This window comes from Podarcis liolepis (assembly GCF_965112155.1).
Source record: "Podarcis liolepis genome assembly, chromosome: 10".
NCBI classification, from domain to species: Eukaryota; Metazoa; Chordata; class Lepidosauria; order Squamata; family Lacertidae; genus Podarcis; species Podarcis liolepis.
In genome coordinates this window covers 11,725,921-11,738,304 of record NC_139562.1, presented here as the reverse complement: position 1 = coordinate 11,738,304, position 12,384 = coordinate 11,725,921, and the positions used below count along the sequence as shown (strand labels likewise).

Genomic DNA, 12,384 nt, shown 5'->3' with positions numbered 1-12,384 from the left:
TCAGGGCTGATTTCCATGGGACTCTCAAGAGTCTCCTCCAGCACTATAATTCAAAAGCATCCATTCTTTGGCAATCTGCCTTCTTTATGGTCCAGCTCTCACCTCCTGTGCCAAGAGCAAGTATTTTAGCAGCACAACTGTGCTGGAATGTCCACACGTTCTTTGCAAGAGGATAAGAGCATCTCTGAGTGCTCACTGGAAGGACAGATCCTGAAGCTGAGGCTCCAATACTTTGGCCACCTTATGAGAAGAGAAGACTCCCTGGAAAAGACCCTGATGTTGGGAAAGATGGAGGGCACAAGGAGAAGGGGACAACAGAGGACGAGATGGTTGGACAGTGTTCTCGAAGCTACCAGCATGAGTCTGACCAAACTGCGGGAGGCAGTGGAAGACAGGAGTGCCGGCGTGCTCTGGTCCATGGGGTCACGAAGAGTCGGACATGACTAAACGACTAAACAACAACATCAAGTAGCCAGTACTGGAGTTTAGAAAGCCTATGAATTCTGAATTCTTTGCTCATAGGAAGAGCCACTTGGAGAGCGTTACCCACCCCCAGTTTTTTAAAAATATTACATATCACCCACAGGCACCAACTCTATGGGGCCCTGGTCCCTTCAGCCCCCTCCTTAAAATATTTTTGGGGGGCAGCCACCCAATAGTTTCTCCAAGTTTCAGGATACTTGAGAAATCATTTTATATTTTAATATTAGCATACTTTGAACTTAACCTTATTTATGAGGTGGCCAAGTGTTTATGAAGTGTTTGTGATCAGGTGTACAATAATTTCCCAGGGGTCTGCAGCCTGCCCACCCCACACTATATCAAAGCCTTCTGATCTCCTTAGCTAGGCTTTCCCATAAATGTGGGCATCCAGGAAAGCTACCGAACGCAGACCCACTGGAGGGATGATTTGTAGAATGAAAGGAAAGACACTCACAAACACCCTTTGACCAGGTAACAACAGCAACAACATAAACCCCACATTCTATCCATGAGAATTTTTACAAAACTCCACCTCTTGCCGATTCCCAAATGCAGTGTCTCATTATTTGATGGGAAATGGTCAAAAGGAGACGGAGAAATTTTCTCAGGGAAGTGATTGACTAGAGGACAATTGCATCAACACTCATATTGCCATAGCATATGGGTCATCCCAGCGATTCCGTCCTTTGAATCTTTCCTTCTTCTTTGTGGAGGCAAATGGGAGTTCAAGAGAGGCCTGTGTTTTCTCTAGGCCTGATACAGTGTCATGAATGGGGCCACCAAGCGTGTAATGAGAACATAACAAGAATGTAATAAGAGTCCTCCTGGATCGGGCCAAAGTTCCATCTAGTCCAACATCCTCTTCTCACATTGACCAACCAGATGCCTATGGGAAGGTTGCAAGCAGGGCCCTAGCCCAACAGTGTTCTCCCCACTTGTGACTGCCAGAAGAGGCCAAAGGCAGCCATCATAGCTAGTAGCCATTGACAACCTTGTGCTCCATGAACTTGTTTAACCCTCTATGAAAGCCATTCAAGTTGGAGAGCATCACTACCACTTGTGGAAGTAAATCCCATAGTTTAACAAACAACACAGCCTGTTCTTCTCAACCCCCAAGGAGGAGGAGGAGGAGGAGGAGGAGGAGGAGGAGGAGGAGGAGGAGGAGAAGGAGAAGGAGAAGAAGAAGAAGAAGAAGAAGAAGAAGAAGAAGAAGAAGAAGACAGGGCAACATTTAAGTATGAAACAGGTTGACCACCTACCGTTGGATTTTTCACTATCTGCCGGTTTCATCTGAATGGGATGATGCATCTGGAAACAACAGACAACAAAAAGAAAAAAGAAAGTAAAGCGGGTTGGAGTGCCACAAGTCAAACATGCTTAATTTTTCATTTGCTTTGGACGTGTTGTAGCCATTGGGGGGAGTTACGTGGGAGGCACGATCAATACTTTGTAGGGAGCAGTTGTAGCTCACTGGCAGAACACATCTCGACCGTGTCAGACAGTCCTCGATCCAAACCATGGCATCGCCTAAACATACTGGGTAGAACGGCTAGGAAAGAAGCCTGTGTGATATTCTAATCAGCTCGTGCCTGTCAGCATAAACATTATTTAGCTAGATAGGACAGAGATTCAATCCACAGTATATTATTTAACAGGCTAGCAATCCAAAAGGCATCAGTTCCAAGCACCGTCGGTTTTTCTGCTAAAAGGAAACATTAACAGATTGGTTTAACAGCTAGCAAGCTTTTAAAAAGCTCAAATTATCATCCCACAAGACTCATCCTAACAGATCGGGTTTCAATACTCTGATTATTGTTATTATTACCCACTGAGGGTCAATACCGGCCTTATTTGCACAGGCAAATTGGCATGTTAGGAATGCAGATTGAGTGGTTCTGAACAGATTTCGGTATGTACCTAAGCGGCATTGTGATTCATTGTTTTATCGCCCATTCAATGATCCATTGACTACTTTGGTTCATATGTTTTGGAGCAGTCCCAAAATAGGCCCATTTTGTAAGGAAGGAAAATGTACAGTCATATTATCTTCATTTTATAATCCAAGCTGTCCTATACATTTTTAAGAGCAAAGAACAACCACCCTAATTTTAGAACAAACACCACCATATTTTCTCTTCTAAAGGGAAGTAAAGTTAGGGTTGCCATATTTCAAGAAGTCTTTTGCTTTTGGGGGGCTAAGCTCACACTTGAAATAAATACACAGCTGTTGCCTGGGGTCAGCAGTGCAGTGCACTTGCTGAGGCCTGCACCCAACAGAGGACCCTGTGCCATCTTCTGCAGCCTCCTTGCCCTGCTCCTCTTCTACCTCCTCGGTGTTGCTGCGTGCCCACTTCTCCCTTCTAAGCCCGGGAAAAGCATCAGGATCAGGGAGCAGCAGCAGCAGCAGCAGTAACAACACCAGCTCTCTTCCCCCCTTCTCTGAGCAGCAGTGCAGGTTGGGTTCAAAGAAAGAGCAACAGAAAGGAGAAGTGATGTTCATGCGAGGAGGGCGGCCACCTAAAACCTGGAGCTGGCAGTAGAAATTATTCGGTCAATCTGACAACTCAAAGAACACACACAAAAAGGAATGAAGCAATTATAATAGAAGAGGTTCTCCAAGTTCTGATATGGAAGCCATTCTTAAGGGATGATAGCCGGTAAGAACATAACAGTCCAGCATCCCATGCTCATGGTGGAGAAGAAGAAGAAGAAGAAGAAGAGTTTGGATTTGATATCCCGCTTTATCACTACCCTAAGGAGTCTCAAAGCGGCTAACATTCTCCTTTCCCTTCCTCCCCCACAACAAACACTCTGTGAGGTGAGTGAGGCTGAGAGACTTCAGAGAAGTGTGACTGGCCCAAGGTCACCCAGCAGCTGCATGTGGAGGAGCGGAGACACGAACCCGGTTTCCCAGATTACAAGACTACCGCTCTTAACCACTACACCAAACAGGATGCTCAAGCAGGAAGCTCACAAAATGGACCAGAGTGCAACAGCACTCTCCTCACTTGCAGCTCCCAGCAATGGTCCTACTCAGAGAAGGACTTGCTTGGGTGTCAACCTGTGCCTGGAAGGATTTATGGAGCTGGTACTTTTTCCTTCTTTACTCCTTTTTGTTTGTTTCTTTCTTTTAGATTGAGGAACATGAATTAGGGCGTGACTGGGAGAGGGATCAGGGGCAGAGGAGGGGGTGCGTGTTGCATGCAACCAAGGAAACGGGGGCAATTTGCAGGCCCCCAGCTGGCTCCAGCCCACCGGCCGGTGTGCCGGGCGATCTCCAGTCTTTGGTGCAGCATCTGTGACCCGAGCTTCAGATGCTGGGGTATGCTACTCAGCAGAGTAAACGCTACTCAACAGAAGTGGCAGGAGATGGTTGTGTGAGCATATTTACAAGCAGTTTATTCAGCATACATCAGGACAAAAGGAAACATGTCCGATCCCCTTCGTGTCCAAAAGCAAGACAGCATAAGCAAAAGCTATACACAAACGGAAGTTCCCAGCAAGCTGTGCTGGAGTGTAAACAGACATGTGACACACAACAGTCATGCCTGTTCCTTAAGGTGGAACGAAATATCCCAACAGTGCGGTGTGGGTGGTCTACCCCGGGTGTTTTCACTGGGGAGGGGGTGACATTTGGCGCGCTGCCTGCCAAAGCCTACTCCGAGCTGTCGGGGGGAGGGAGGAGCTGTGCTGCTTTGCTGGTGGCATTCCCCCCTTCCCCCTTTGTTTTGACAGCTGGGGGAAGTTTCAGAGCTGCAGGCGGACGGTGCGTTGAATGTCCGCCATCGGCAGCTTGCTCCACCCTGGCTGCACACGAGTGGCTATCCCACACCTGGGAGGGCACCCTCCGCCCCCCCCCTTGGGAGTGCGCCCGCCCTGGGCAGCACGGGCATATGCTCCGCTGCTGAGAGGGATGTTGGCTTGTGATAGGCTCCTCACTGGATTCAAATGGGCGTTCCAGGCACCCAGATGCCCAGTGTATTGTTGGCCACAACCAACACGTTTGAATGAAGTTAGCATTTAACAAAGTTTGCTGGTGTTTTGATAGCATAGCTGTCAACGTTTCCCTTTTCTTAAGGGAAATTCCCTTATTCTGAATAGGATTCCTCACAAGAAAAGGGGAAAAGTTGACAGCTATGTTTGATAGTTAGCACCAATTGCAATCATCACCCTGATGAGGAATGGCAGGTCATTTCCAATACCAAAATGATAATTTACAGAAACTGACAAGGAACAAATGAAAGATGATTATGATAAACAGAGAAATGAACTTGACAACTTAGACAAGAAGAGATCTGTGAGGATAACAACAAATGTGGATAATTGCAACAAATGTGATTAAGAATGTAGAGGTTTACACTTTGAAAACAAGAAAGTGGTTGTCATTTTGTAAATTTAAAAGATGAGATGGGATCTTGCTGGAGTTGACCAAACTGAGGCAGGCATAGCTTACTGTTTCTACTGGCTAAGTGCATGAACCAGGGTGTGTTCTCTAAAAAGTGGCTACCCGGCCAATGTTCTGCCCCTCCTATTTATTGATAAACTCCTCAAATATTCTTGGAACCCCAAAGGCCAATTTGCAAAAGACAATCCAGCCAACAATATGGAGAAATCTAACTTTAGCTTGGCCTTGAACCTATGTTTGGATGCACTTATAGTTGTAGGTAAATCTAAATGGGCTGATGAACTGAGTCAACATTTCTCAAAGATGTCTTTTCTTCCTCAGAAAATGTCAGAGAGTTTCCTTTTTTCTTGCCCACTGAGAAAAAGGAGGTTGCTTTACAGAATTTCCTCCAGGTATTCTCCACCATTTTGTGTCAGTTGCCATTTTCTTATCATAATGCCCTGGAACGGCACTAGTTATGGGACACAGTGGAGGGAGCAATATGGTGTCCAGGCTGTCATTTGTGGCATCAGCAAAGGAAAAGAAACCATCTTGGGGAAAGATGGCCATTTTAGTCAATTCTATCAAGTTCCATAGTTTGATCTCCACCCCTCCTCCCTGCCAGTCCATTTTTTCCTTTTTGTGTTGTTTCTTTAAATTGTATGCCTGAGGGCAAGGACTGTCTTATTATCAATCTTTGTAAGCCAGCCTGGGAGCTGAAAAGCAAGGAAAAAATGCTTCAAATCAGTGAATTATAGAAATAATGTGTCCTAAAATTTGCCCCCCCCCATCTTCAATAAGGCTCATGGACTGTCAGGTCTGATTTTCCTCCAAAGCACTTGGTGTGGCTTAAACATGGTTCCTCCTAGGCGCTACAGCAATGCACCACAGGTGAGCTGCACAGGGGCACTGACATGGCCGCTGCCTGCACCACAGTATACATGAGTGCAGAAGTGCTGCCTGCGCATGAGGCAGCACATGGCACGCTGAAGGGAGTTTCTTTATGGCTCCCCCGCCCCCCCACAGTGCAACACCTAAATTGCCCCTCTTTTCCTTTACATAAGAGGATTCATGTTACAAGCTCCCTTAACCTTTGCAATCACCAATTGATAAGTTAACTGCCTTTAACATTGGATTCAATAAAACATGCACCACTGAGAACCCAAAGTGGGTTTTTACAGAGTCACTGGTTCACATCTTATTATTAAACCCGCAGCTGACCTCCAGAGACTGCAACCATGACAGTACATATTCTGAGCGCTCTGCCAATAAAATATTTAAGAGCGCAAAGGAAGGGGGCGGGCAGGCGGAGAGAAGAGGTGGGTCAGAGGAATCCAAGAAAGGTGTGCAATGAATAAGAAAATTAACGGGACAGAGCGCAAGGAGGGGGAAGCCTTTAGCTTTGCTTCTGCTCCACGCTGAGCAATGGGGAAATAAGCCAAGCATTTTATATCCTTCCTGTCTTACTGCAGGCTATAAAATAATAAAATAGTTCTCTGCTTTCAAAAAAGAAAGAAAGAGAAAAAGTGATTACAGATGATATATAACTGACTTCAGATTAGATACCTCCAACCTGAAGCATGTCACCGAGATATCATGCCTTATCAAAAAAGCAGTTATTGTAGTTCTACACCATAAAGCAATACACTTATGGTTATCTCTCCAGGTAAGTGGTTTTTGCAATATGTGACACTGGCGTGCTGAAAACAGGGAGGGGTGTGTGTGTGTGTGTGTGTCATCCCACCTGACCTAAGCTTGCCGATGAATTCTCCAAGAGTGCTTCCCTTGCAGGCAGCACAGACCCTGTGAGAATAACCCCTAAATGTACTTTCTGGAATAAATAGCCTACTAGAGAAGCGGAAGCAAATGTGGCACCCTCTGGGTATTGTAGATTACAATGGTTCCGGGCTTTTATGTACACCGGCTGGGACTGATGGAAGCTGCTGTTAGGATTCTTGCTCCGCGCTTGCAGTCATGAGATTGTTGTCTATCACATGACTGTGTATCTTTTCATTCCAGAGTGTGGGAAGTGACAGAGACAGGATGTTTTGTACTACTGTGTTCCGGAATGTAGGACTATTGTTTCTTTCTCTTTGCTGTCTGATGAGAAAGAGGAAGGAGCTAAGGCAGAATGCGCCAAGTGTATTATATGTAAATAAAGTAGATTAGCCAAAATGCTGTGCTACTGAGTTCTGTTAGGCGAACCGCAAATACTCTGCAGGATTCCTAAGTGTGCTAATGCCTTTTGGTATCAGTCGCTGTGATGTTCAGGCTAGAGAAAGCTTTTGAAGCTCCTGAACGATCGACCAGGAGGGAGAGAACATGTAATATTTTTTGTCACCATGTCCTGTATGGTGATATTAACGAGGAACCCAGGAAGAAATTAACTTGCTAGTTGCCTTCTCTCGTTGAGTTGGTGTATCTGAAGTGAGTTATTAAGCGAAATATGCTACATCGCCAAATTTGCAACAGTTCCACCTTGCGGCAGAAGGAATATATTGATGCTAAGGTAAAGGTAAAGGAGCCCTGGATGGTTAAGTCCAGTCAAAGGCGACTATGGGGTTGTGGCGCTCATCTCACTTTCAGGCCGAGGGAGCCAGCGTTTGTCCACAGACAGCTTTCTGGGTCATGTGGCCAGCAGGACTAAACCACTTCTGGTGCAACGGAACACGATGACAGAATCCAGAGAGCATGGAAAGAATGTTTACCTTCCCGCCACAGCGGTACCTATTTATCTACTTGCACTGGTGTGCTTTCAAACTGCTAGGTAGGCAGGAGCTGGGACAGAGCAACGGGAGCTGACCCCATTGTGCGCATTCAAACCACCAGCCTTCTGATGGGCAAGCCCAAGAGGCTCAGTGGTTTAGACCACAGCGCCACCTGCATCCATTGATGCTAATGTTACGTGGACTGTAAAGATTTGTAGAAATTTGAACACCTGGCCCTTTGTTTTATGTGCTAACTGGCTTCTTTTAGATAAGGAACAATTGTGGTTGGCTTTGATGTAGATCTCTTTAATCTGATTGCACTGGTTGCGGTCATTATCCATTCCGTGATTTGTAGTTGTTGTAACAGTTGCATTTTTTGGTAATAGTTGCATTTCCATTTTTGTTTGGTTGACACTAGTAATGCTCAGCATGGAATTCCAAAAGAAGGAATAGTCACAGGAAAAAGCTCTATTTTCTTACTGCCCTGAGCTGAGCCTCTGGAGGGTTAAATAGATGAAGCAAGGCCCTATCAGATTATGTTCTAAACTTCTAAGATGCTTCTTTTTCTGCTTCCTAAGTAGAAGATTTATTTGTGTCTAAGTCACCACATGGTGGCAGCATGTGGCTGAGTGGGCCTGGGGAAAGGCATTCAGGGGATGGATTGAACCTATGGGCTGTAAGTTGCCGAACCTGGCTTTGAAGCTGAAAAGCACTCAACAGCTTTGCCTATGTATGAAGTTCATATAGCAGTATCATGTGTTTGTTCATATGACAGAAAGCAAGATGGGTGAGTAGTTTATTTCAGGCACAAACACACAAAGAAAAAATCTAACAACACGAAAATTAGATTAACCTGGTGGAATTCTGTCTGGGAATTTGGCGTCTGTTCTAGTGATTAAGTCATCATTTCCATCAGATTGCTCTAATCAGCTGTCAAATAACATTCTGCAGCCCCATCTGTAACTTGGCATCTGAGATATTCAGTCTTCGGTATGCAAAACCAACACCGCACACAGAAGTCTGCAGACTGGCATTGATCAAAGCCATTAGGTTTGAGTATATTCTGTGTTTCCACAAGGTGCAGCGGTGAGGACTAATTTTTGCCTCTTGTCCCCCACCCCACTTTTTTTTAAAAAAGCAAGCTTTGGGAAACAACAACAACAACAACAACAACAACAACAACAACAACAACAACAACAACAACAACATATTACGTATACTCTGCTAATTGGGCTGGGTTTTCCCATCTACTCTGGGCGGCTTCCAACAAGAGATTAAAAATATATTAAAACATCCATCATTAAAAACTTCCCTGCCTTCAGGTGTCTTGTAAACGTCAGATAGCTGTTTATCTCTTTGACATCTGAAGGGAGGGTGTTCCACAGGGCGGGTGCCACTACCGAGAAGGCCCACTGCCTGGTTCCCTGTAACTTGGCTTCTTGCAGTGAGGGAACCGCCAGAAGGCCCTTGAAGCTGGACCTCAGTGTCTGGGCAGAACAATGGGGGTGGAGACACTCCTTCAGGTATACTGGGCCGAGGCTGTTTAGAGCAGGCATAGGCAAACTCCACCCTTCATATGTTTTGGGACTACAACTCCCATGATCCTTAGCTAACACGACCAGTGGGCAGGGATGATGGGAATTGTAGTCCCAAAACATATGGAGGTAACCCTGACCCTAACCCTAGTGTTTTTGCTATTTATTTTGCGTTTTTCTTTTTGCGACTCTTTTTTGTTTTTTGTGACTGTGTGGAACCCAGTTCAGCTACTGATTGATTGATTGATTGATTGATGGTGTAACTTTGTTTATTGCTTTCATCTTATGGATCAATGGTTTCGTTAGAGAGTAAAATCCATTCTATGTATCTATGGCCTCGTTAGATAGTAAAATTCAGGTTACATTGCTGCTTTAGGGGTTGTTTTTAAAAGTCTGGAACGGATTAACACATTTTGCATTACTTTCTATGGGAAAGCGCAACTTGGTTTTGGAATGCTTTGGTTTTGGAACGGACTTCCAGAACAGATTAAGTTTGAGAACCAAGCCCTCTTCCCCTAGCTTGAGATTCCCAGCCACTAGTATTCAGAGGAGAAAGGATCACAAACTGCTTTGCTATGGACACCGAACTCAAAATGCTACGGTTTGCTTAGCATCATCCGCTCTGCCAGGTGGGTGGCTCAGTGTTTGGAGATTATTAAGTACCAGCCCGCTGCCACAATAGAGAAAAGCATCATTATTTTCTAGCCAGAACAAGCTTACAGCACAATTGAACAAGGTGCTTCTTTTAGATTTAAAGGGGGGGGGGGGAGAGAATGAGCTGAAAAAACTGCTGAAATGCAATGCGTTTGGAAACGTTCCAAGTCTGCCATTTGCTGCACTCTGTATTTCCATTTGGTTCTAATTTGAATTAAATTGAACATTAATTCGGCTGACTAAAAAAACGAAACCAAAAACAACAACAACAACAAAAACCCGACAGCGAAAACCCCACATCGGCAGCATCGCAATGCTGCTCTTTCAAATAAAGCTCCTATCCAATTCAAGCGCACATTTTCTGGTAAACATCATCGGTTGCTCGTCTATATTTCTCGTTTGATAAACATCCCCACTATCTCATTAACCATCTTGTTATGCTTTTTAAAAGAACTTTCCTTTTTTAAAAAAACAACCACCACCAAGTACATACAGTGGTACCTCGGGTTAAGTACTTAATTCGTTCTGGAGGTCCGTTCTTAACCTGAAACTGTTCTTAACCTGAAGCACCACTTTAGCTAATGGGGGCCTCCTGCTGCCGCCGCACCGCCACCGCGTGATTTCTGTTCTCATCCTGAAGCAAAGTTCCGTACCTGAGGCACTATTTCTGGGTTAGTGGAGTCTGTAACCTGAAGCGTATGTAACCTGAAGCGTATGTAACCCGAGGTACCACTGTATTAGATCTAATGCCAGTCTGCAGCATTCGAAATGGGGTCAGGCCCAGAATTGACCCATCAGTGTTCACAGGGCACCTTTGGAAAGATTTCATAATTTGGAAGACCAAATACCTAGAACACAATGCCCTAAAAAGTTGCATGTTGTTGAAATTCTGCAGCAAGGAATCTAAATTCTGTAAGCAAGAATTTACATAAGAAGTTTACATGAATTAGAAAAGCTTCTACAATTTCTATAATTTTACTGTTCTAGAATCGTGCAGGGAAATCAATCCCTGGTGACTGAAACTCTTATTCGGCACCGCTTGTGGGGCTTCTGCAATTTCCTCAAGCAATTTCATGCATGCTTCCTACACTATAGGGTCTAGAACCCAGATTTCCCACTTGAAACAAAGGAAAACGTAAAGTTACATGAACTATACTAGGTGGGTCACTGCAAGAGGCCTGCTCTCTGCTGCATTTCAGCATTACTGTGATTATAGCATACCCCGCAAGGGTCCCAGAAAAAATCCGGGGCACCCTATTTTCTCATGCGAGTGCACAATGGCCATTTTGAGTGCCACGATCTCATGCGATTTCTCACAAAAATCTCGACCTGAAAAAAATGCTTCCTTTCTAAAACGCGATTTTTTGGGGGGGCTGCGATCAGGCACGATGTCCCGAAAGATGTGGTTTGGGGCACCATGCAAGCACAGCCCTGATAAAAGCACAGTTTTTAGGCTCCGTGATCTTGCGCAGGTCACACGACTTGCGTGGGAGCATGGGGGGGGGGAATTCTCAGTTTGGAGGCTCAAGATGTTGGAGGGTATGACGCATAGCCATAGCATAGGACCGTGGATAACTGTACAGCAGGGTTCAGGTGACATACAGCGGGGGGTGCGGGTGGAGAGATCAGTTTCCACCTGCTCAAGTTGAGCTGGTTCAACTGGCTTGGCCTGCTATGGAATTTACAAAGCCCAGCCCCCTTCCTCCTCTAGGCAGGGCGGGGAGAAACCAGGAGGGAGGGAGGGAGGGAGGAGGCGCCGCCGCTGCCGCCACCGTGTGAGGGAGAAGGAAAGAACGTGCGTGTTGGCGATCCACACAGCGATTCCCAGACCGTCTGTGGGCCAGATCCAAAAGGCAATTGGGCCTGATCCGGCCTGTGGGCCTTAGTTTGCCAGCCCATGGTTTAAACATACCAGTAGTTCTGAGGATAATCTTCAGTCTTTTGCAAATCACAGAAGGAAAGAGCTGGGAGGAAGCCCCTGAAGTGCAACACTGCACCATCCAGTCGGCCTGAGCGATACAGTCCGCGTACCTCTCTACTGTACCTTTAACATCATGTCACCAGGCAGAGGACATCCACCTATCCCAGCTGAGAGGTGGATCTCTAAAGACTGCCTTACAATCCGACATATGCCAGAATGGTATCTCATTTAGGGTTGTCAATGTCCAACACCTCAGGCCTATTTTCACTGGGAAGAGATCAGCGGGGAGTTTTTGCAACTGTCTTCTGCTCATTAGGTAACAAGCTGTGGAGAACGTTAACAGCAAGCGAGAGTCTGCTAAATCTTGATCAGGCCTTTTGCCTGCCAGAGGGCTCCAGGTTCACAACTGACGGTAAACACGGTGACCTGCATCACCACTTGGTATAGGGAACGGGTGTCTGAACACACCACTGCTTCTCAGCAGACCAGGTAATTGACCCCATGGGCCCTGGTTAAGCAACAGGCAACCATGGCAGCTTCTCTTGCACAGAAGTGTTGTGATTCGAAATCAGCTGTACCAAATGCCGGCCACTTTGCTTTTGTGGGCTGCTTTTTAACAACATTTCTTTAAGCACATGAATGAACTTTCGGTCTCATCCTGACCATGAGCAGGAGCCAGCAGGACTCAGCCACACATCA

The 12,384-nt window shown here is 45.7% G+C and overlaps 1 protein-coding gene across 50 annotated transcripts in view; it reads right to left on the bottom strand.

Moving 5' to 3' along the window:
- The window catches only part of CELF2 (CUGBP Elav-like family member 2), a 547,342-nt gene that overhangs the window by 105,763 nt on the left and 429,195 nt on the right, over nucleotides 1-12,384 (bottom strand). For all 50 annotated transcript variants that reach the window (XM_083461288.1, XM_083461309.1, XM_083461275.1 and 47 more), the window contains one exon: nucleotides 1,743-1,791. In XM_083461288.1, the coding sequence (XP_083317414.1) occupies nucleotides 1,743-1,791 (49 nt within the window). The remainder of the gene's footprint in view (nucleotides 1-1,742; nucleotides 1,792-12,384) is intronic.